The following is a 24790-nucleotide window of genomic DNA, read 5'->3' on the forward strand; positions in this document are numbered from 1 at the left end:
GGGGCGGGGGCGGGGGCTGGGCGAGACTACCGGGGGGCGGGACCTTGGGAGGCGGGACGGGGCGGGGGCGAGAGGGGCCGGGGAACTTGCCGGGGCCGCGTACCTCCCGGGCTCCGGGAAAAGCGGACTGCGCGTGCGTGCTTCCGCGAAACGTCGGAAGGGTGGGTGGAGTTAACCGGGGGAAGGTCCTAGTTGGTCTTCAGACTGGCGGGACGAATTGGAAGGAAATCCTGATCCGAAGGAGTAAAAATGTTTTCATTGACATGATTTTAAAATTAGTATATACTAACGAGACTAGTATATATACGTATGGAAATAGCTATAGCTCTGCGTGTGCATATTTTACATATGTATAAATTGAAATAATGATAATATCGCAGAATTGTCACGAGGGGGAATATGTCACGAGGGGGAATTTTATTAAATCGGTAGTTCTCACCCGTGACTGCACATGGGAATTGCCTGGGCAGTTTTTAAAAATTACTAATTGTGGGGTCTTAACGGGGCACCCGAGTTTCTGATTTAGTTAGTCTGGGCTGCTGTTCCGGCATCCGTAGTCCCCCAAATGATTTATTGTGTTAGGGTGGAGGATCAACCACGCATCAAAGGTTCAACATTCAGCGGATCACTGCAGACGTCGTGGGAACAACACTCTCCACCTGAGCTCCCGGGGCTCTTCTATTCAGTTCCTTAATCTCCTTGATCTACAAAATGAAGATGATAGACTCCCCCCCCCCCCTCATACTGTTAAAAAATATTTTATGAAACTCTTTGAAGGAGAGAATGCCAAGGAAGGTATTTCAGATTAATAGGATTGAATATTGATTGAGAACTTGGAGACATTGCCATTCAAGGCAGAATAAGAAACATTCAGCCTTTTTTAAACTTTTGACATGGAAGCAACACAAATCTCTGTATCCCTCTTAGCCCTTCTTCTTTATCAACACCTCCCCCATGTCTGCTTTTCTAGCTAGGGAAATTATAAAATCTTTGTAGGGTATACTGCAAAAATCAACTAGCTCCTTGCCTACTGTGAGATTCGCAACATTATTAACCTGCAAGGGGTTTCTGCAGTGAAGTTCCGCCCACTCTTGGGTTCCTACTACAACCACCTGGTTTTCACTCTGTTTCAGACTTCTGGAATTAAAAACCAATCTGGAGATCAGAACACATGACATGTGGATCTGCATAATTTGAATTAGTAATATGTATACAATTCTAAAGTACATTTATATGAAAAAGTAGACAGGGAAAGTGAAGTAGCTTGTTTCCCAATAGATTCTGCCCCATGGTCTAACGATCCATTATCCTTCCATTTGTCTCCATGGCTAGCTCTGAGCCCCAGGAAGGCTGTGGACAAAAAAACAGTAAAAAAAAAAAAAAGCCTGCTAGAGTTGGAGTTTGTTGGGGTTTTGGCACATACCAGCGGGCAGTTCTTGGCCACACCAACTAAGTGTCCTACAATTTAATTCAATTCTGATATTATCTAGCTAGAGATTGCATCAGATCCCACAGGATCAGGGCTCCCCTGAGACAGCCCCCACCTACTCTCACACACACATGCTTCAGATGCCAGTTGCAAGCCCAGGTTATTACCTGTACTTCTGACCAATCAGCTACAGAGCAGAGGTTCCAATGACCCCCTCCAAGGACTGGACTAATTTGCTAGAGCAACTCACAGATCTCAGGGAAATGCTTAGGTTTCCCCATTTGTTAAAGGATATAATAGAAGATACAGATGAACGGTTGGAAAGACACGCATAGGTAAGGTATGTGGGAGAGGGCAGAGCTTCCGTGCCCTCTCCAGGTATACGATACTCCTAGCACCTCCCCCTATTCACCAGCCTTGAAGCTTTCTGTACCCTGTACTTAGGAGATTTTAATGGAGGCATCATCAATCATTAACTCCATTTTCAGCTCTTGTGTCATGTCAAGAGAATGAGGGGCAGGGCTGAAAATTCTAAGCCACATCCTGGTCTTTCTGGTGACCAGTCCTCATCCAGGAGCCAGCCAGAAACCCACCCAGAGTTACCTCAGTAGAACAAAAGACACTCTTATTACCCACGAGATCACAAGAGCTTCTGAAACAGAGTCAAAGACCAATATTAGGGGTGCCTGACTGTTCAGTTGGTAGAGCATGTGACTCTCAATCTTGGGGTTATGAGTGGAAGCCCCACATTGGGACTAGAATTTACTTTAAAAAAAGAGAGACCAATTTATTTTTTAAAGATTTTATTTATTTCACAGACAGAGATCACAAGTAGGCAGAGAGGCAGGCTCCCCGCTGAACAGAGAGCCGAATGCAGGGCTCCATCCCAGGACCCTGGGACCATGACCTGAGCCGAAGACAGAGGCTTTAACCCACTGAGCCACCCAGGTGCCCCAGAGAGAAACCAATCTCAAAACAAGAGATGCTCCTAGTGTTTGTATCATTTAGGAAATTAACAGGTTTCAGGATCTCCATGGCAGGAACTGGGGCAAAGACCAATATATATTTTCTATTAATTCACAGCATGCCTTTTATATGCAAAACAATCAATCCAGGGCCCATATTTTGAATCTCCTCTTATATCAGACTTTTACAGTCCAGGAGGCAATATTCCTCTGTCCTAATCATCCCAGGACCAGGTATAAGACAACTAGAGATAGCCTCTGTACCCCAGAGCCCACTGAAATTATTCACACTAGCCAGTTCTAAACCTATTTATCCTTCCTTGTCTCACCTTCTCCATGGAAACCAGAAAAAGGACTCCTGCCTATAGTTTTCTCTTGGCTCCTTCAACATCCTGACCAACCCTTGTACTTTTCTATTTGGTCCTGCATGGCATGGTGTGTGCCCCCCAACCCCATTGTGAATAGCAAACTCTCTTTTCAATGGCAATCATCTCCTGACCTGTTGGCTTTACTGTACATGCATAATAATAAAGCCCACATTTTAAAACACCATACTAATACCTATGGAAAAGGTCAATGCTAAAATAATCACAACAAAGAAAAGGTGGTTGAAGTCCTTGACAAGGACAGGCAGATGAAGAAGCAGATAAAGATTGCTTCCAATGAGGGCAAAAAGTCCTGCTTTCCATCCAGCCAGAAATGGTCTCTAGCCCTCGAACTGCCACTGTCCCAGACATTTTACTGTAAATATAATGACAACAGTGACTAGGATGAATCTTAGTTCACCAAACGGAGATTCCTCAGGGTGTGAGGGGAAACGGCAGGAAAAGGAACAGAAGTTGAGTACAGAAAACCATGCTGGACTTGTCAAACACATGAATGCTTCTGCACAAAATAATATTATATATGATCATAAATATGTGTTTTTGTTGTTCATACATTTAGTCATTTAAAATCAGGATTTTACCTTTGGCAATTTTAGTAAAGCTACAGACATTTGAATGTGGTTGTTCAGATTAATATATGAAATGATGTCAACAGAGAAATTGGTTGTAATGGTTGGTGATCGTGATTTTTGGAAGGCAATACAAATTTACTAATCTTTTCTCTAGACTGAATCTACTTTAGTAGTTACATTTAGTAGAATTGTGAAGGATGTATCTCGTTTCTTTTCACCTACGTATCTACTGTATAAACCACGTAAGCATTTATACCATTAGAATTTAAAATGTAATAAGATGCTGATAAGCATGAACTGTATAACATCATGAAATATTTTCCCCATGAAGGTAGAATATTTGATATTTAGTGATATATCATTGTGTCTATGTGTGTATATATATTCAGTATAACATAATTTAAAGATATAGCAAATTGCACACTGAAGAATAAATAAGGTATTCTATCTTAGGCTTAAGATATCACACCTAGGCCTGGAGTTTGCAAAAGAGTCTGGTCATATCATTTATGGTGATTAGTGAATCACTTTATATGTGAAATCATTCTTCATATTTATTATGTCAATTTCTCATTCTCTTTGAATAGTCCAAATTTGTCTTTAAAAAATATTTAATTTTTCCAAATTTTCTCTTTCTCTTGATCTATGTCTTATAACCATACACAGAATTTAAAAAAATTTAGATTCAATTAATTGTGCGTGGGTGGCTCAGTTGGTTAAGCTTCTATCTTGGGCTCAGGTCATGATCCCAGGGTCGTGGGATCAAGCCCTGCATCATCGGGCTCCCAGCTCAGCAGGGAGGCTGCTTCTCTCTCTCCCTCTGCCTCTCCCTCTGCTTGTGCTCCCTTCCTCTCTCTCTCAAATAAATAAAATATTAAAAAGTAAATAAGTTCAATTAACACATAGTGTATCATTAGTTTCAGAGGTAGAGTTCAGTGATTCATCATTCTTATATAATACCCAGTGCTCATTTTATCACCTGTCCTCCTGAATGTGAATCACCCAGTTCCCTCATCCCCTCACCCTCTCCCCTACAGCAACTCTCAGTCTGTCTTCTGATTTAGAGCCTCTTATAGTTTGTTTCCCCCTCTGATTTCATCTTGTTTTATTTTTCTTTCCCTTCCCCTATGATCCTGTTTTGTTTCTTAAATTCCCCGAGTCACTGAGATCGTTTGATAACTGTCTTTCTCTGTTGACTTATTTTGCTTAGCACAATATCCTCTAGTTCTATCCACGTCATTGCAAATGGCAAGATTTCAATTTTTTGATGGCTGCATATTCCCCCTATACCACATCTTCTCTATCCATACATCTGTCGATGGACATTTAGGCTCTTTCCGTAGTTTGGCTATTGTGGACATTGCTGCTAAAAACGATGGGGTACCTGTGCCCCTTCAGATCACTATATTTGTGTCTTTGGGGTAAATCCCCAGTAGTGCAATTGCTGGGTCCTAGGGTAGCTTTTTGAGAAGCCTCCATACTGTTTTCCAGAGTGCCTGCACCAGCTTGCATTTCCGTCAACAGTGTAGGAGGGTTCTCCTTTCTCTACATCCTCACCAACATCTGTCCTTTCCTGACTTGTTAATTTCAGCGATTCTGACTGGAGTTTTATGCACTGTCCAAAATAGCTCTACCATTTTATATTCCCATAAACAATCTCATTGTTATTTTAATATGCATTTCTTTAATTAATTGCCAATATTCATTAATTCACTCAACTAATATTTACTCACCCATTATGTGGCAGGCTGTCATAGACACTAGGGATACAGCAATAAATAAAACTTGTAAAATTGGCTCTAGTCTTCTATAGCTTACATTTCAGTAATATAAAATATATTCATATTTATCATACACAAATTCATAAATAGCATGTTAGGTAATAAAGAGCCATGTGGAAAAGGCTTTATGCAGAAAAATGTGTATGTATGTGGGCTTAATTTTAATTATGGTAGTCAGGCAAGGCTTCACTGAGAGGTGACAAGTGAGCAAAAGACCAAAAGGAGGTGAAGGAGAGCCATGAAAATATCTAGAGGAAGAGGGTTGTAACTAGAGTGGGCAGCCAGCCCAAAGGCCCAGAGGCAGAAGTGTGGCCAACAGTGCTCAAACAACAGCAAAAATGTAGTGTGGCTTCAAAGTAAGAGAGAAGACAGGTAGATAGGCAGCAAGAGTATCATGTAAGGCCGTGCAGACCATTGTAAAAACGTTGGGTTTTAGTCAGATGTGAAGTAACTGGAAGCTATAATTGTACAAAATGATACAAAAGTAATGTTTTGTCAGAATGGGGCGGAATAAACTTCGCGTGGAAATCCTCAACAGAGACCAAAAATCATTTTTTAAGTCTTCAAAGTTAGAGATTATTGATAAAACCAGTAGAAATTGGGGCTGAAGCCTACTGTTTTTTAGCTAGTCGCTCTAAGGACTAGTCGCTGTTACTGTGAGCAGAGCTTCTATCCTGGGCACGATCAGCCAGGAAGAATTGCCTGTTAGTCACCTTTCCGGGTAACAAACTGTACATTTAAGGCCTAAAGGTTTCGATTCAGGACGACGAAAACCCCTGACTAGGAAATCCAGAGTAGTCCTCCCAATAATAACGTGGGAGAAGCAGGCGCCGCGGTCGCTCTCAATGCTTCCCCAGGAGCAGAGAAAAATGGGCCGCTCGAAGGTGCCCCCGTTCTTGAGGTGGACACAAAACCCTTTACAAAAGTCCTTTTGAGCTACAGGCTTCCGCGCCAGTTGCCCTGGAAGAACCAGGATTTTCAAACGGGCCGCGTCGGAGGCGGGACACACGATTACCACGCCAGCCCACAGAGGGCCTGGCGCTGACCAGGGCGGCCGCTACCGGAGGATCGTCGCCGGAGGGATGACGTAAAAGGCGTCGCGCCGAGAGTGACGTGAGGCGTAGACCCAAGACGGGCTGCGCCTGTCACACCCGCGGCTTGTTGCGGAGGAGGAGCGGGCGCCATGGCGGTTTTGCTGGAGACAACTTTGGGCGACGTCGTCATCGATCTGTACACTGAGGAGCGGCCGCGCGGTGAGACCCGGGCCCTGGTCCCGTCTGGCGGTGGCCCCAATCTCCTTTCCTCACTGTCTCTTCGCTGCCCGGTCCCCTTGACTGGGTTCGAGCTTCTGGGCTACGGGTGCCCACGACAGGGCTATTTTATTAGCGGGCCGTGGTTCGAAGAAAAGTTTTTGTGAGGAGCAGCCTCTCTCCTGTATCTGGGGCGAGCCGATCGGGTGGCGAGTGCTTGTGGCATTAAATGCCTGTGATGTGTGCTTGCAGGGGGGTGGAAATGCAGGCTGCATATACCACGCGCATAGCTTTTGTGGCTATTTACTGCGCTTTACTCGTGAGAGGAACACAACCTGTATTCCTTGGTGTGTAATCAGTAAGTCCTGATGGAAACGGGAAGGATGGTGTTTGGAGCTGTGAGTGTGAGCATCCCGCCTGGGTGGAGGAAGGGCTGTCCCGAGATGTGCACGGAGCCCTCGCAAACACTCTTCGTCTGCGGTGCGAGACTGTGCCAAGCTCTGGGATAGGCATCTTGTCCTTGACGGTCTAATTTTCTATTGGGAGAAATAGACCCGGGAGCCCCTTTAAGTGTTGTATGTCCATTGTAAGTGTTGTAGTTGAGGAATGTAAGTTGCTATGGAAACCAGTGGAGGGAGTAATTCTTCCCCGTTGGGGGCGGGGAGAAGCAAAGCAAGCCAAGAAAGTAGAACACTTGAACTAGCTCTTTCAAAGATGAGTGGGAATGAGGGTGGTTTTTTTGTTTGTTCGGTTTTTTGTTTTTTTTGTTTTTAATTTACTTGGAATTTTCTGGAAACAGCAAGTAGTTTGGTATGGCTTGAAGGAATGAAACATGAGGTGGAATGGCAAAGTATGAGTCTGGTTGTATAAGTTATGTTGGTTAGGTCAGATGTGAATAGTCTTGTGTGCCCTACTGATGGCTAGCATCTTTGAAGGTTTTAAAAGCAGGATTGAGGCATGGCAAATATGTTCTAGAAAGATGACAGGCAACAGTGTGGAGACTGTGTCAGAGCTGGGAGAAACTAGTGGCCACAGAGATTAGTTACAATCAGGATCCTGTCCCCCTGGCATGCAGTCTGTCAAAGAGGATGAAACAGTACATACAGTGTTTTTCTGCCACATTACACTCTGTCCCACACTGAGTTGTAACCCCCACCCCCAACACTACATGCTCAATTATACTTCCATGCCTTCTTCATACTGTTGCTTCTACTTCCATGTTTCTTTCTACTGTTGTCCTTTTGGCAAACTTCCTGCTTATCAAGCACGATTTCTTCTGTGAAGCTCTCTCTTGTCCCTGGGCAGAATTAGGTCTGTTTCTTCTGCTCTGAGATCTTTTAAAACAGCATGTAACACATTTTGTTATATCATTTACCTGTTATCCTGGAATCATTTGCAAATCTTGTCTCCCCTCAAGAATGTAAACTCCAAGAGGGCAAGGACTATGCCTTCCTTCCTTGTCTTTCTATCCTAAGCACCTGGTGCAGTGCCTGCCACTTTGCACACACTAAAGGCTCATTACATGATTGACTAATGTATATAAATGTGTTTATTAGGTAGGATTCTCAGTGCAGATGATAGAAACTCAAACTGGCTTAAACAAAGAAAATAATTGAGTACCTCCTGTTACTGAGGTAAGCTTGTCTTTAAGAATGGTGGGATCCAGGGATTCAAAGGATATTATAGGAAATTGTATTTTTCATCTCTTGGTTTTCCTTTCCTTTGAATTTGTTTGACACTCTGTTCATGTGGGACAGCATCTGATAAATGAATGGGCCTCTTTCCCCAGGGTTGTGAGGAACTAAAGGGGGAGGTAGGGTTATCCTACCTAGTTAACACAGACAGAATAGACAAACAGCGATTCTTCAAAGATAGTTTGGAAGACTAAAAACTTAAGCCCACCCCTTTTGTATATATTTGTAAGCCTATGACTGGATATTTACTTACATGTATAACTACTTACCACTTTATAGTAAATATATCCAGACTTAATTTTCTTCCTCTTTCTCTCCCTCTCTATCTAGATATCTAGATATCTAGAGCTCTCTCCCTTCCATTTCTTTCCTTTTCTTACTTTTTATTATAGAAAACTTATATACAGAAGGAGAAAGAGTCATGAAAATGAGCCCTCCTGTGCCAGTGACCAGTTAATGAACTTGTCAACACATAACCAATATTGTATCATTTATACTGGATTTTTTGGTAATAACTCCATTACGTGGGATTTATTTAATCTGCAGTTACTTCAGTTTGTATTTCTAAAAAGTGATAAAAAAAAAATAACCACAAGTGGCTCAGTTGGTTAAGTGACTGCCTTGGGCTCTTGGGATCAAGACTCTTGGGAGTCTGCTTCTCCCTCTGACCCTTCGCCTTCTCATGCTCTCTCTCTCTTATTCTCTCTCTCTCTCAAATAAATAAAATCTTTATTTTTTTAAAAAGATTTTATTTATTTATTTGACAGACAGAGATCACAAGTAGGCAGAGAGGCAGACAGAGAGAGGAGGAAGCAGGCTCCCGGCTGAACAGAGAGCCCGATGTGGGGCTCGATCCCAGGACCCTGGGATCACGACCTGAGCCGAAGGTAGAGGCTTTAACCCACTGAACCACCCAGGTGCCCCTAAATAAAATCTTTAAAAAAAAAACCACAAATCATTATTACATCTGAAAAAATTGGCAATAATTTTTTGGTATCATTCATATTTCCCTTTTGTCTCATAAGTGTTTAAAGAATACTTGGTAATTTAAGGACGCAAACAAGGTTCATTTATTATATTGGCTGATATAGCTCTTAAATATCTTTTGATCTATAGAACTCCTCCTTGCCTTTTTTTAAAAAAAACCTGTTTGAGTTTAGTTGGCACATAATGTTACATTAGTTTGGGGTGTAAGTTAGTGATTCAGTTTCTCTATACATTATGCTCTGGTTACCACCCCTTTTGCCTATTTTTAAAAACTTTATTGGGGCGCCTGGGTGGCTCAGTGGTTTAAGCCTCTGCCTTCGGCTCAGGTCATGATCTCAGGGTCCTGGGATTGAGCCCCGCATTGGGCTCTCTGCTCAGTGGGGAGCCTGTTTCTCCTTCTCTCTCTGCCTGCCTCTCTGCCTACTTGTGACCTCTCTCTGTCAAATAAATAAATAAAATATTAAAAAAAAAAAACTTTATTTTTTAGAGCAATTTAAGGTTCATAGCAAAACTGAGGGGAAGATATCTAGAGAGATTTCCCATATACCCCTATTGCCACATATGTGCAGCCTCCCCATTTTCAATATCCCCCACCAGAGTGTACCTTTCTTGTACATTTGTACTATGTAACACTGTACACTTATTACAGTGGTACATTTGATGAACCTATGCTGACATGTCATAACCCATAGTTTACATTGAGGTACACTTCAGGCGTTGTACATTCTATGGGTTTGGACAAATATATAATGCATATATCCACCATTACAGTATCATACAGAAAAATCATGCTCTCTCTATTTATTTGCACATCTCTCCGCATCTCCTGGCAACCAGTGTTTACCATATCCATAGATTTGTTTTTTCCAGAATGTTACATGAATGAAATCATACGGCGTGTAGTCTTTACAGATTGGTTTCTTTCAATTTGTAATATACATTTAAGGTTCTTTCATGTCTTTTCATGGCTTAAAAGCTCATTTCTTTTTTGTAGCAAATAATAATATTCCATTGTCTGGATGTACCACATATTATTTATTCAGTCACCTGCTGAAGGACATCTTGGTTGTTTCCATATTTTGGCAATTGTGAACAAGTCCTCTATAAACATGTGTGCAGGTTTTGTGTAAAAATACATTTTCATCTTCTTTGAGTAAATATCAAGAGGTGTATTTGCTGGATTGCTAAATTGTATGGTAAGAATGTGTTCAGTTTTGTAAGAAACTGCCAAGATCTATATGTTATATTGGTTGATACCTTTTAATCTAAAGGTTCTTCCCCACCCCACCCCCATTTTTCCCTTAACAACTTCACTTTTTTAAAGAGTTTATTTATTTATTTGAGAGAGAGAGAGAAAGAGAACGAGCAGGAGAGGAGCAGAGGGAGAAGGACAAGCAGACTCTGAGTGGAGCCATCACAGGGCTCGCTCCCAGGACCCTGAGATCATGACCTGAGCTGAAATAGAGTCAGAGGCTTAACTGACTGAGCCACCCAAGCACCTCTACCTTAACAATTTTTTGAGAAGGAATCTTAGTGATTTATTTTATAGAATTTCCCTCATTTTGGATTTGACTTATTTTATCCTTATTGTATATTTAAATGTATTTTTATCTATTCTGTTTCTCATAATTGCCACTTAAATCTAGTCTTGATAAAGTACAGGTTTAATGTTTTTGGCAAGAATATTTTCAAATAAGGTCTTTTGCATTTCAGCTGCATCAAATTCAGGAAGCACTTCATGTCTGGTTGGTTCTTCCTGTGAAGTTAAAATTGGTTGGTGGGTTCAGGCTTGTCTACCTATTGTGTCTGTTGCAGTGTCCCCATTAGCTTTTCATCTAAAAATTTTGGCAGCCATTGATGATCACTGCCTAGATCCATTATTTTTGTTTTCTAGTTAAAGAACTACTTTTTTGTATTAAACAGTAATCCCAGAAATGTATTTTTCTAGACAAACAATAAAAATCCTGATACTCAAGCACTTTCAATACCATGGGCCATCTTACCCTGCTGGCCTATTTACCCTCTATCACTTTGTATTACCAGAGTGTTACAGAGCTTAGACTGGTCTTTTGGACCCTTCAAAAAACATTTATATTTGCACATCCAGACTTATTCATATTGTCTTCCCAGCTTGAAATGCTCACTCTCTACTCTTTGCTTGTCTAGTTCTTTTTTTATTTATTTATTTATTTATTTATTTATTTATTTTTAAAGATTTTATTTATTTATTTGACAGAGAGAGAGAGATCACAAGCAGGCAGAGGCAGGCAGAGAGAGGTGGGGGTCGGGGAAGCAGGCTCCCTGCTGAACCTGATATGGGGCTCGAACCCAGGACCCTGAGATCATGACCTGAGCCGAAGGCAGAGGCTCAACCCACTGAGCCATCCAGGTGCCCCTTAAGCCTCTTCTTAGTAATTTTTAAAAAAATTTATTTATTTATTTATTTATTTATTTGACAGAGATAGATCACAAGTAAGCAGGCAGAGAGAGAGAGGGGGAAGCAGGCTCCCTGCTCAGGACCCTGAGATCATGACCTGAGCCAAAGGCAGAGGCTCAACCCACTGAGTCTCCCAGGTGCCCCTTCTTATTAATTGTTATTAATTAAGGTCTTCTAATTTCCCTGGCCAGAAACAATCTCTTTTGAACTCTTGTGGCTTTTTAAAAACCACTTTTTATCATGTTACTACATAAATGGCACAGATGGTATTAGATCTATCTGGTATTGTAACTATTTTTTCTTGGGTGTAAGGACTCTGGATAGCCTCATAGGTTTTTCTGTCTGATTTCTAGCTTAGTGTTTGGAGCGTTTGTTAGTGTACAACTAGACTATGAATTTCTTGAGGAGAGGGACTATGGTTTAATGGCATTTGTGATAGCAGTGCCAAGCACCTAGAAGAGACTCTGTAAATATTTATTGAGTAATGAGTGCATTTATATGAGAAAGCTGCTACATGATAAGTATACGGATTTTTGTGAGGAGCTATTTAGTCGTTTAAGAAATTGGTCTCAGATACTTGATTTTCTCTAGTTTATATAATTTGTACCCCTTTTCAGATACTCAGATTCTTTTCCATCATAGTATCCTCTTTGGTTTTTTTTTTTTCTCTTGCAGAACTAATCCATTAATAAATGGTTGCCTATCCCAAATACTTGGCAGTTTCCTGCATTAGTTCAGATGCCCAAGAAGTCCTAAGAAAAAGAGAATAAAAAGATAACTTAAATATATTGAAATATAAAATATATTGCCTTTTTGTACACTTATGCCATTTTTATGATTTAGTATATTTGACCATTGGGGGTGTTTGTTTGATAATTTAGAAATTAATTTATGCCAACTGTGCATTTACTTGGTTTAAAATGTTTTGTTAACAACTATGATAAATTTACTATTTACTTCTCTTTCAGCCTGCTTGAATTTCCTGAAGTTGTGCAAAATAAAGTATTATAATTATTGTCTTATTCATAATGTACAGGTGAGTTGGTGGCTATTAGTCATGTCCTATATTATTGGAACCATTTAGCAAACTCTGTGAATTAACTAAATATTCTATTTATTATAGAGGGATTTTATCATACAAACTGGTGATCCTACAGGGACTGGTCGTGGAGGAGAGTCTGTTTTTGGGTGAGTTCTTTTATTTTTAAATGAGAAAAATTAGAATTGCCTCAACAGTGTTATCTAACATATTTCAATCTGTATTTTAAAATACAGTTCAAATATAGATCTTTTTTTTCAATCTCCCTAAATGTCTATAGCAAAAAAAAAAAAAGTATTTTAGTCATAGTGGCATTTCTAAAAAGAAATGGTTATCCTACTTGTTACTAGTACTTTGCATTTCATGTTGAGAGTACTTATATTTTATAACTTTATTATACGTATTTTCAGTCAACTATATGGTGATCAAGCATGCTTTTTCGAGGCTGAAAAAGTGCCAAGAATTAAGCACAAGAAGAAAGGCACTGTGTCCATGGTGAACAATGGCAGTGATCAACATGGATCTCAGGTTAGTAAATGAGTAAGAAGATGAGTTTTTAATATTTTTATTATTCTTTTTTTATATAGAGAATATTTTTTTAAAGATTTTATTTATTTGAGAGAGAGAGAGCATGAGCAGGGGGAGGGGGAAGGGACAGCAGACTCCCTGCTGAGCAGGGAGCCCAACGCAGGGCTCAGTCAGGACCCTGGGACCATGACCTGAGCTGAAGGCAGAGACTTAACTGACCGAGCCGTCCAGGCACCCCAAGATGAGTTTTGTTTTAAAATGAAGGACTGGAAAGAGCCACAAGGTATCTTTTTTTTTAAAGATTTTATTTATTTATTTGACAGAGAGAGATCATAAGTAGGCAGAGAGGCAGACAGAGAGAGTGAGAGGGAAGCAGGCTCCCTGCTGAACAGAGAGCCCGATGTGGGACTCGATCCCAGGACTCTGAGATCATGACCTGAGCTGAAGGCAGCCCCTTAAACCACTGAGCCACCCAGGCACCCCAGCCACAAGGTATCTTTTTAAACTATCCAATAAGAAGAGAATTTCAGGGGCGCCTGAAGTTTTTAAGATTTTATTTATTTGACAGAGATCACAAGTAGGCAGAGAAGAAGGCAGAGAGAGAGAGGGGGAAGCAGGCTCCCCGCTGAGCAGAGAGCCGGATGCGGGGCTGGATCCCAGGACCCTGGGATCATGACCTGAGCTGAAGGCAGAGGCTTAACCCACTGAGCCACCCAGGCGCCCCTTGCCCAAGTATTTTAAAGAATCAGGGAAGCATCTATGTGTGTATTGATATTTTACATATAAGCTTGTACTTTTTAATTAGTACTAGTACCAAGTGGGTAAGAATCCATGCAGTGAATGTAGAGTATTGCTTTTGTATATTTTTGTCAGTCTGTAACTGATTTCAGTTTGAATTACAGATATATATGTATATTTTTCTATGTTTTTCTATTCAGTTTCTTATTACTACAGGAGATAATCTAGATTACCTTGATGGTGTTCATACAGTGTTTGGTGAGGTGACAGAAGGCATGGACATAATTAAGAAAATTAATGAGACCTTTGTTGACAAGGACTTTGTACCATATCAAGATATCAGGTGTGGTTGCTATCCCAGTGTAATATCCGTAAAGTAAAAAAGACCTTTTGTATTTTTATACTTTTATTAATTATTTATAATTGCTTATGTTGGGAGAATTATTAATCCTTAATTTAGTTTTTAAAAATGCATATTATTGAGAAATATGGCAGAAATACCTAGTTAGACATATTAATATTAGAAATATTTTTAGAGTAATGCAGAGTACTAAATCTAATATCGAACAATGAGAAACAGTAACACTAATTGTGAAAGTATACCCTAGTAACACATACTTGTGCATTAAAATTTAAATGCCTACGATTTTGGGGCATTAGAAATACTTAAGACATTTGTTATAATCTTTAGAAATAATAAAACATAGATTCTGAAATAATGCAAATGTAACCTTTGACCTGGTTTTATTTTGTAAGGATAAATCATACAGTGATTTTAGACGATCCATTTGATGACCCTCCTGATTTATTAATTCCTGATCGATCACCAGAACCTACGAGGGAACAGCTAGATGTAGGTAGAGTCCTCTTGTGATTGAATGTACATGCATATTAATGCTTTGTATAGATTTTGCTTTTTAGTCTATTAAAACTTCCTCAGAATGACTGTCTTTCTTGATCAGTTCTTCTAGGACAAGTTTAGCATTCTTTTTCTCTTCCATAGAGATACTCATTATTCTAGCTATCTTTTCATATCCCTAATTTCCTTTTTTCAATTTCTGTTCCACTAGAAGAGCCTTAGCTCTGAAAGCTTATGTAAATACCTTGCAAAAATGTTTTTTCTTATCTTCTAACTCTAGGAGTGTAGCTTTAAGGCTAAGGTAAACTATTATCTTGTAAGGGAGCTTTTCACCTGGAACACTTTGGAGCCATGCTAGAACCCAGAAATTTTTTGTGGAATAATACAGACTTTTCCTTCAGATTTTTTAAGGTATAAGTTTCTGTTTATGAAGCTTTCTCAAAGCTGAATTGATCTTCATAGTTGAGATTTGGTGCTTAATTTTTAAGATCATTTATTTTCTGCATTCAGAACTGAGTTGGATACCAGATAGTTTCTTTATAATGCTTATCTTGATTTAACAATAAATTAGAAGCTTCATCTGTCTCATATTATCAAATTAATTTAAATCAATTTTCAGAGGCTTGTAAATTTCAGTTTTTATCTAACACATTTGATGGAACTAAGGATAAAGCATCACATCTCCCATGCTTGTCAGATTTTTCCATTTTTTCACTATATGTTTAAGTAACTTCTGCCTTTACAGAGTGGTCGAATAGGAGCAGATGAAGAAATTGATGATTTCAAAGGAAGATCAGCTGAAGAAGTGGAAGAAATAAAGGCAGAAAAAGAGGCCAAAACTCAAGCTATTCTATTAGAAATGGTAAGATGATTATCTTTGTTCAGATAGTTGTTCTGCAGTTTATTTCATATATAACTTATTATGAGTTTACTTTTGGCTCTTTTTTTTTTTTTTTCTTTTTTTTTAAGATAGGGAGAGGGCAGGACTTTGGGGGAAGAGAGGGGAAGAGAATCTCAAGCAGGTTTCACACACAGCATAGAGCCCAATGTGGGGCTCGATCCCCAACCCTGACATAATGACCCAAGCCAAATTAAGAGTTGGATGCTCATTCAACAGCCACCCAGGCATCCCTATTTTTGGCTCTTTGATAGAGTAATAAAAATTTAAGATTTTTTTTTTCTCGATTAAATTTTATATGACATAATACGTGGTAGTAAACAAATTTGATTCCAAAATCAATATAGTACCAAGTGCCTTTTTAAAAGATGAGTAGTGGATGTACAATTTACAAATATTCATTGAATTTCAGTTGTTTATATTCATCTCATTTTTTAAGAGTGTTTATTGGACCGAATATTATGTATATTAAAGAATAATTCTTTTGGGGCACCTGGGTGGCTCAGTGGGTTAAAGCTCTGCCTTTGGCTCTGGTCATGGTCCCAGGTTCCTGAGATTGAGCCCCACGTGGGGGTCTCTGCTCTGTAGGGAGCCTGCTTCCTCCTTTCTCTCTCTGCCTGCCTCTCTGCCTACTTGTGATCTCTGTCAAATAAATAAATAAAACTTTATTTTTTTAGAGCTGTTTTAGGTTTATTAATTTATGTATTTAAAATATTTTATTTATTTATTTGAGCAGGAGAGAGAGAGAATAGGAGCAGGGGGAGGGACAGAAGGAGAGGGAAAAGCAGACTCCATGCTGAGCAGGGAGCCAGATATGGGGCTCGATCACGGGACTCTGGGATCATGACCCGAGCTGAAAGCAGATGCTTAACCTACTGAGCTACCTAGGTGCCCCACTGTTTTAGGTTTATAAAAAAAAATTGAACAGAAAGTACAGAGAATTCCTGGGTACCTCTCTACCACTCCCCAACAGTTTTTCTTATTAACATCTTGCATTAGTGTGGTACAGTTGGTAAGCCAATATCGATATATTATTAAATAAAGTCCATAATTTACATTAGGTTTTATTCTTTGTATACGTTCTGTGGGTTTTGAGAAATGTATAAAGATATATATCTACCATTATAGTATCATAGAGCGTAGCTTCACTGCCCTAAAAATCTCTGTATATTCATCTCTTCCTGCCCCGAACCCCTGGCAACCACTGATCTTTTGTTTTGTTTTGTTTTTGTTTATTTAAAGATTTTATGTATTCATTTGGGGTGGGGTGGGGACAAGAGTAGCAGGGAGACACAGAGGCAGAGGACAGAAGCAGGCTCCCCGCTGAGCAAGGAGCCTGATGTAGTACTTGATCCCAGGACTCTGGGATTGTGACCTGAGCTGAAGGCAGATGCTTAACTGATTGAGCCCCCGGGAACCCCCACTGATCTTTTTATTATCTGCATACTTGTGTGTTTTCCAGAAGGTCATACTGTTGGAATCATATAGTATATAGCCTTTTAAGATTGACGTCTTCCACTTAGCCATATGCATTTAACTTTCCTCCATGTCTTTTTGTGGCTTGATAGCTAATTTCTTTTGATCACAAAATAGTATTCCATTGTTTGGATGTACCACAGTTTATCCATTTACCTATTAAAAAATGTCTTGATTGCTTCCAAGTTTTGGCAAGTGTGACTAAAGCTGCAGTAAACTTTTGTATGCAGGTTTTTGTATAGATAGACGTTTTTAACTCGTTTGGGTAAATATCTAAAGGTGCAATTACTGGAATTTATGGTAAGATTGTTTATCCTTTTAAGAAACTGCCAAGCGGGGTGCCTGGGTGGCTCAGTGGGTTAAAGCCTCTGCCTTTCGCTCAGGTCATGATCCTAGAGTCCTGGGATCGAGCCCCGCATCGGGCTCTCTGCTTGGCAGGGAGCCTGCTTCCTCCTCTCTCTGCCTGCCTCTCTCCCTACTTGTGATCTCTATCTGTCAAATAAATAAATAAAATCTTTAAAAAAAAAAAAAAAAGAAACTGCCAAGCTGTCTTCCAAACTGGCTGTCCATTTTGTATTCTCACTAGTAATGATTGAGAGTTCCAGGGACGCGTAGGTGGCTCACTTGGCTAAGCATCTGTCTTGGGCTCAGGTCATGATCCCAGGGTCCTGGGATTAAGTCCCCCATCTGGCTTCTTATACAGCCGGGAGCCTGCTTCTCTTCCTACCTCCCACTCCCACTGCTTGTGTGCATGTGCTCTCTCGCTCTCTGAAAAATAAATCTTTTAAAAAAAAATTGAGAGTTCCTGTTGATTAACATCCTCTTGTCAGCATTTGGTCACTGTTTTGGATTTTTAGCCATTCTAATAGGTGATCCTGTGTAGTTTTGATTCTCAGTGTTAACAGGCTTCATCTTTTTTTTTTCTTTTAAGTGTTATTTATTTACGTAATCTTGGGGCTTGAACTCATTACCCTAAGATCAAGAGTCATATACTCCTCCGACTAAACCAGCTGGGTACCGCCATTTTTTGTGTGTTTTTCTTTTGAAGTAAGCTCTGTGCCAAGCCATGAGACTTGAATTCACGACTGTGAGATTAAGAGTCACATGTCTACCACCTGAGCCAGTCAGGTGCCCCTCTATCTTCTGTTTTTATTTTTTAATTTTTATTATCATTTTTTTAAAGAATATTTTCCTTTTTTTAAGATTTTTATTTATTTGACAGACAGAGATCACAAGTAGGCAGAGAGAGAGCAGGGAAGCAGGCGCTTCGCTGAGTGGAGAGCCCGATGCGGGGCTCGATTCCAGGACCCCGGGATCATGACCTGAGCCGAAGGCAGAGGCTTTAACCCACTGAACCACCCAGGCGCCTCTATCATTATTATTTTTTTAATGTGGGGCTTGAACTCATGACCCTGAGATCAAGACCTGAGCTTAGATCAAAAGTCAGACGCTTAACTGACTGAGCCATGCAGGCATCCCTAAGATTTTATTTTATTTATTTATTTTTTTTTTTAAAGATTTTATTTATTTGACACAGACAGAGAAATCACAAATAGGCAGAGAGGCAGGCAGAGAGAGAGGGGGAAGCAGGCTCCCTGCTGAGCAGAGAGCCCGATGTGGGGCTCGATCCCAGGACCCTGAGATCATGACCTGAGCTGAAGGCAGAGGCTTAATCCACTGAGCCACCCAGGTGCCCCAGATTTTATTTTATTTTTATTTTTATTTTTTTTAACAATTTCAAAAAGTTTAATCAGTTATTTTATGCTTAATGTACAATTTTTTTTATTTGTTTATTTTCAGCGTAACAGTGTTCATTGTTTTTGCACCACACCCAGTGCTCCATGCAGTACGTGCCCTTCCTATCACCCACCACCTGGTTCCTCTACCTCCCACCCCCCCCCTTCAAAACCCTCCCCAGATTTTATTTTTAAGTAATCTCTACACCCAGTGTGTAGCTCAAACTTCGAACTCCAATTTCAGGAGTCACATGTCCCAGTGACTGAGCCAGCCAGGTGCCCCCTTATAGTATTTTAAAGTTACTTTTGACTAAGTACTGTAACAAGTTCTTTTTTAACTCAATAACCTTTTTTGTTTTTCCTTTTGTGCTTCCTTTAGATGTAGTATTATAGGTGCTTTTTAGAATTTTTACTGATTTGCTCTTCCCCTTAGAGACTGGGATATTACTTATTGGATATAGATTATTATCTTTTTTAAAAAAAGGTTTTTTTAAAGTAAGCTTTACGCCCAGCATGAGACTTGAACTCACGACCCCGAGATCAAGGCTTGTATGGTCTACTGACTGAGTCAGCCAGGTACCCCAGATTATCATCTTTTGATAGGCTTCAGAAACACTGAGCAGATCATATGGGCTCTGTTGCTTATTACTGTTTCTGATTTAAAAAAATCTTTTTTAGGGCACCTGGGTGGCTCAGGCAGTTAAGTGGCTGCCTCAGGCTCAGGTCATGATGCCAGGGTCCTGAGATTGAGTCCCATATTGGGCTCCCTGCTCAGCGGAGAGGCTGCTTCTCCCTCTCCCTCTGCCTGCTACTCTATATACTTGTGCTCTCTTATCTCTCTGTCACATAAATAAATAAGAACTTTAAAAAAATTTTTTTAGGGGTGCCTGGGTGGCTCAGTGGTTTAAGCCTCTGCCTTCGGCTCAGGTCATGATCTCAGGGTTCTGGGATCGAGCCCCGCATCGGGCTCTCAGCTCAGTGGGGAGCCTGTTTCTCCCTCTCTCTCTGCCTGCCTCTCTGCCTACTGTGACCTCTCTCTCTGTCAAATAAATAAATAAAATCTTTAAAAAAAAAAAGGGTATCATGCTTAGTGAAATAAGTCAATCAGAGAAAGACAACTATCATATGATCTCCCTGATATGAGGAAGTGGAGATGCAACATGGGGGGTTAGGGGGGTAGGAGAAGAATAAATGAAACAAGATGGGATTGGGAGGGAGACAAACCATAAGTGACTCTTAATCTACAAAACAAACTGAGGGTTGCTGGGGGGAGGGGGGTGGGGTTATGGACATTGGGGAGGGTATGTGCTATGGGGAGTGCTGTGAAGTGTGTAAACCTGGTGATTCACAGACCTGTACCCCTGGGGATAAAAATACATTATATGTTTATAAAAAAACAAAAAAAACCCACAAAACTAAAACTGTATTGCTGGGGATACATACTTATGTGGGAAAACTGAAGATACAGGGGAATGGCCAAAAAAGAAAACCGAAAAGTAGGACATTGGGTATTCTGGGGGGAAAGGCAAAGTCAGTGGGATCAGGGGATATTTTGGTTCTTAAGCTAGTTGTTGGCATCATGGGTGTTTTTTATTTTCATGCTTCTTAACTTAGATATACTTTATATAAATTCTTTTTTTAATAGGTGAAATACTTGAAAAAAGTAAAATAGGAGATAAAATTGGGACTTTGAAGCCAGATAGATCTGGGTTCAAATCCCAACTCTGTTGCTTACTGCTATGTGGCCATAAGTTATTTAATGTTTTTGAATTTAACTTTATTCATTTTTAAAATGGAAACCACATGGTTGTTTTAAGAATTGGTTAGTAGTGTACATGAAGTGCCAAGCATGTTGTTTATACAAAGTCAGAGGTAGATAAGTATTAGCTATTAATATTACTACCAGGAACATTGTAATTTCAATTTTTTTAAAAAGATTTTTTTTTAATTTTATTTATTTATTTGACAGAGATAACAAGTAGGCAGAGAGGCAGGCAGAGAAAGAGAGAAGGAAGCAGGCTCCCCGCTGAGCAGAGAGCCCGATGCGGGGCTCGATCCCAGGACCCTGAGATCATGACCCGAACCGAAGGCAGAGGCTTTAACCCACTGAGCCACCCAGGCACCCCTGTAATTTCAAATTTTGAAATCATACTTAGATTTCTTTTACTAAGCCTGTAGTAGATTTCTAATATAAATTTAGTTGTTTAGAGAAATCACCATTTTGGGCTAGATAGGGTATTTAGAAAAGAAACAGTAAAGGAATTGATTTAAATTTTTGTTTACTTATAATTTAGGTGGGAGACCTACCTGATGCAGATATTAAACCTCCAGAAAATGTGCTGTTTGTGTGTAAACTGAATCCGGTGACCACTGATGAAGATCTGGAGATAATATTCTCAAGATTTGGACCAATAAGAAGGTAATCTGTAGAGTTAGTGAGAGATTTTAGAAAAGCTAAGTATTGGTGATTTTCTAAGGACATTTTTTGATGAATCTGTGAACTCTAGAATTTTGTAGTGATGGATTTTACAGATAAATCTTTGTACAGTGGGGAAGAAAAATATGTATGTATATGTGTGTATGTGGGCATACAAAGATATATACATAAGTACATATATATATATACACACACATAATTGACTGATTGTTCCACTTCCAACACACACATTTTTGCTTTAAAACAAGAAGTGAATGGAACAGTTCTCCTCATTTCATGTTTTTAAAATGAGACTTATGGGGCATCTGGGTGGCTCAGTTGGTTAAGTGTCTGCCATCAGCTCAGGTCATGCATGGTTCTAGGATCGAGCCCCACATCGGGCTCTCTGTTCAGCAGGAACCTGCTTCTTCCTTTCCCTGCTGCTTCCCCTGCTTGTACTTTCTATCTCTTTGTCAAATAAATAAATAAAATCTTAAAAAAATAAAAAAAATAAAATGAGACTTACAATATGTGAGGAAGTGGACAAGCTGCATGGTTTTCAGCTCCCATCTTATTGTCTCTTTTACTTGATTGAAGTCTAATAGCTATATTTAGGGGTTGAATTTAAGCTTGATTTATATTAAAATTCAAAAACTACAAAGCATAAACTTATTAAACATGTATATATGTATGAATGTGTCTACATTATTTTGTAGTAACATTAGGTATTCTATAATTCATCTACATTTAGACCAGAAGTGAAATATGACTTAAAGAGTTTTTTAGCAGGGGTTTACTTTTGGCACAGGAAAGTAAATAATTTTATCTTATACTTTCTTCAGTGCATTAGAAATTGAGGACTGTAGGCCAAGATTGGGGATTTAGAGGAGAATTGAGATAATTTTGTTACTATACCAGTGAACTATTTTTTTTAATTGTTATTGAAGAAACTTGGAGGAATATAGTTCCATGGTTTGACTTTTTTTTAATGAGGTTTTGTGGTTGGTTGGTTTGTTTGTTTTTTTAAAGATTTTATCTATTTATTTGTCAGGGAGAGAGAATGAGCAGGGGGAAACACCAGGCAGAGAGAGAAGCAGACTCCCTGCCGAGCTAGGAGCCGGGATACAGGACTCGATCCCAGGATCCTGGGATCATGACCTGAGCCTAACACAGTCACTTAACCAACTGAGCCACCCAGGTGCACCCATGAGAGGTTATTTTTTAAGGATATATTTTTTAAAGGATTATTTGTTGATTGATTTATGTGTGTGAAAGAGAGAGGCAGAGGGAGAAGCAGACAACCCACTGAGCAGGACCCTGGGATCATGACCTGAGCCAAGGGCAGATGCTTAACTGACTGAGCCACTCAGGCACCCCCTAACTTTGACTTTTAATTACTGGCTTATTTTGTTCTTCACTTTTGAAGAGTAAAAGTGAATGATTTTTCTTTAAAAGTCACTTTTTCCAAACTTTTTCAGTTGTGAAGTTATTCGGGATTGGAAGACAGGAGAATCCCTCTGTTATGCTTTTATTGAATTTGAAAAGGTAGGTCATAATATACATATTTTAAGTTTATATTTATTTTGTTCTTATGTAGTGTTAAAATGTGAAAAATTATAGAACTCCATAGTCTCTGAAATTAGAAAATTAGTTTACCCTTTCTCTAGGCACCCAGGAAAGATAATTTTATATATTTAAAATAGAGGGTAAATTCAACATCTTTTGGTGTTAATATGTATACCTTTACATGAGGGTCAGGTGCAGTCTGAGTTTATGTATCTTTGAAATTTTAAAGTTTTAGGTGAAGTCCCTCACATTGTATAAATGATTTTTCAGCATTGTTTATGTAGATCCATAATTGAGTAATAGAGAACTGGGCTGAGTATAAATTCCTAGATATTATTAACCCAGGCTCTGTCACTGACCACCTATTTTATGGTGTTTGTCAGTTTGTTTAGAACTCTTATTTCTAGGCATTACCCTCCTTATAAATTCAACTTGAATATTGGATTAAATAGTATCTATAATAATAATGATAGCTTATGTCACTCAGATAACTTTCTTTAAGTCAGGCATTATACTATTTGACCTGCATTTAACCCTCACAACTCTATGAGATAGGTACTTTCCTCCTTTTCCAAATAAGTAAACTGAGACATATAGTAGTCATGTGACTTGATTAAAATCATGCCCCTAGTGAATGTCATAGCTGGGATTTGAATTTAGAAAAGTCTGACTCTGTTCCTGTTGCTTTTAGCCATTATGTGAGGCTGTGTCATTTCTTTAAGCAGCTTTGGACTGATGTGTATCCAGTTGTAGCGCCTTCCAACTGATAGTTATTCCAGTACATTTATCACATACCTTCTGTATATCAGGCATTGCAATTAGAAGAAAAAAACTTAGCAGAATTCCAGAGGCCCTCCATATCACTGCTACTTCTAATATCGTAGACCCGTTTTGTCTAATTTTAAACTTGATGTAAATGTAAACATAGTACGTGTTTTTTGTCTCCAGCATCTTTAGCTTAAGTGCTATAAGATTTATACATTGTTACATGTAGCTTTTTTTTTTTTTAAGATTTTATTTATTTATTTGACAGACAGAGATCACAAGTAGGCAGAGAGGCAGGCAGAGAGAGGGGGAAGCAGACTCGCCGCCGAGCAGAGAGCCTGATGCAGGGCTGGATCCCAGGACCCTGGGATCATGGCTCGAGCCGAAGGCAGAGGCTTAACCCACTGAGCCGTCCAGGTGCCCCGATTACATGTAGCTTTTATTAATCTTTTTCGTTAATTTCCATTGACATGGTATTTCATTGTGTGTATATGGATTTTTGTTGCCGTATAGTATTTTATTATGTGTATGTAAAACAATTTAGATTTCCACTCAGCTGTTATGGACACTTGGGTCCTTTGTAGTTTTGAGTCATTATGAATGGTTCTGCTGTAAACCATTTCTTTCATACGTTTTGGTGTACATATATATGCATTTCTGTTGGGTATGTACCTATGAGTGAATTGCTAGGTCATAGGGTAGTTGTGGGTATAGTAGATTATTTCAGTCAGTTTTCCAGAGTGGTTATACTTTTTTTTTCCCCAAAGTGGTTATACTAATTTTCACTTCCATTAGCAATGCGTGAGAGCCCGTCATTTTGTATCTTTACCAGTTCTTACTATAATCAGTCTTAAATTTTTATCCATTCTAGTGAGTGTGTAGTGGTATCTTAATGATGACTTTATTTTGCATTTCCTTTGTTGTGCCCCCTTTCATATGATGATTGCATTTGGATGTCCTTTTTCTTTATTTTTTATTATTTATTTATTTATTTATTTGACAGAGATCACAAGTAGGCAGAGAGGCAGGCAGAGAGAGAGGAGGGGAAGCAGGCTCCCTGCTGAGCAGAGAGCCCGATTTGGGGCTCGATCCCAGGACTCTGGGATCATGACCTGAGCCGAAGGCAGAGGCTTTAACCCACTGAGCCACCCAGGCGCCCCGGATGTCCTTTTTCTTTTTGTCTTTTTAATCTTTTTTTTTTTTTTAAAGATTTAATTTATTTATTTGACAGACAGAGATCACAAGTAGGTAGAGAGGCAGGCAGAGAG

At 39.5% G+C, this 24790-nt stretch overlaps 1 protein-coding gene across 1 annotated transcript in view; it reads left to right on the forward strand.

Moving 5' to 3' along the window:
* Positions 1-6281: 6281 nt before the first annotated feature.
* The window catches only part of PPIL4 (peptidylprolyl isomerase like 4), a 36187-nt gene continuing 17678 nt past the window's right edge, over positions 6282-24790 (forward strand). Inside the window, exons 1-9 of the mRNA XM_046005665.1 lie at positions 6282-6386; positions 12470-12537; positions 12625-12689; positions 12951-13068; positions 14007-14149; positions 14563-14659; positions 15411-15527; positions 21070-21194; positions 22670-22736. Of these exons, the coding sequence (XP_045861621.1) occupies positions 6317-6386; positions 12470-12537; positions 12625-12689; positions 12951-13068; positions 14007-14149; positions 14563-14659; positions 15411-15527; positions 21070-21194; positions 22670-22736 (870 nt within the window). The 5' untranslated portion in view covers positions 6282-6316. The remainder of the gene's footprint in view (positions 6387-12469; positions 12538-12624; positions 12690-12950; positions 13069-14006; positions 14150-14562; positions 14660-15410; positions 15528-21069; positions 21195-22669; positions 22737-24790) is intronic.

This window comes from Meles meles, chromosome 5, assembly GCF_922984935.1.
Source record: "Meles meles chromosome 5, mMelMel3.1 paternal haplotype, whole genome shotgun sequence".
Lineage (NCBI taxonomy): Eukaryota > Metazoa > Chordata > Mammalia > Carnivora > Mustelidae > Meles > Meles meles.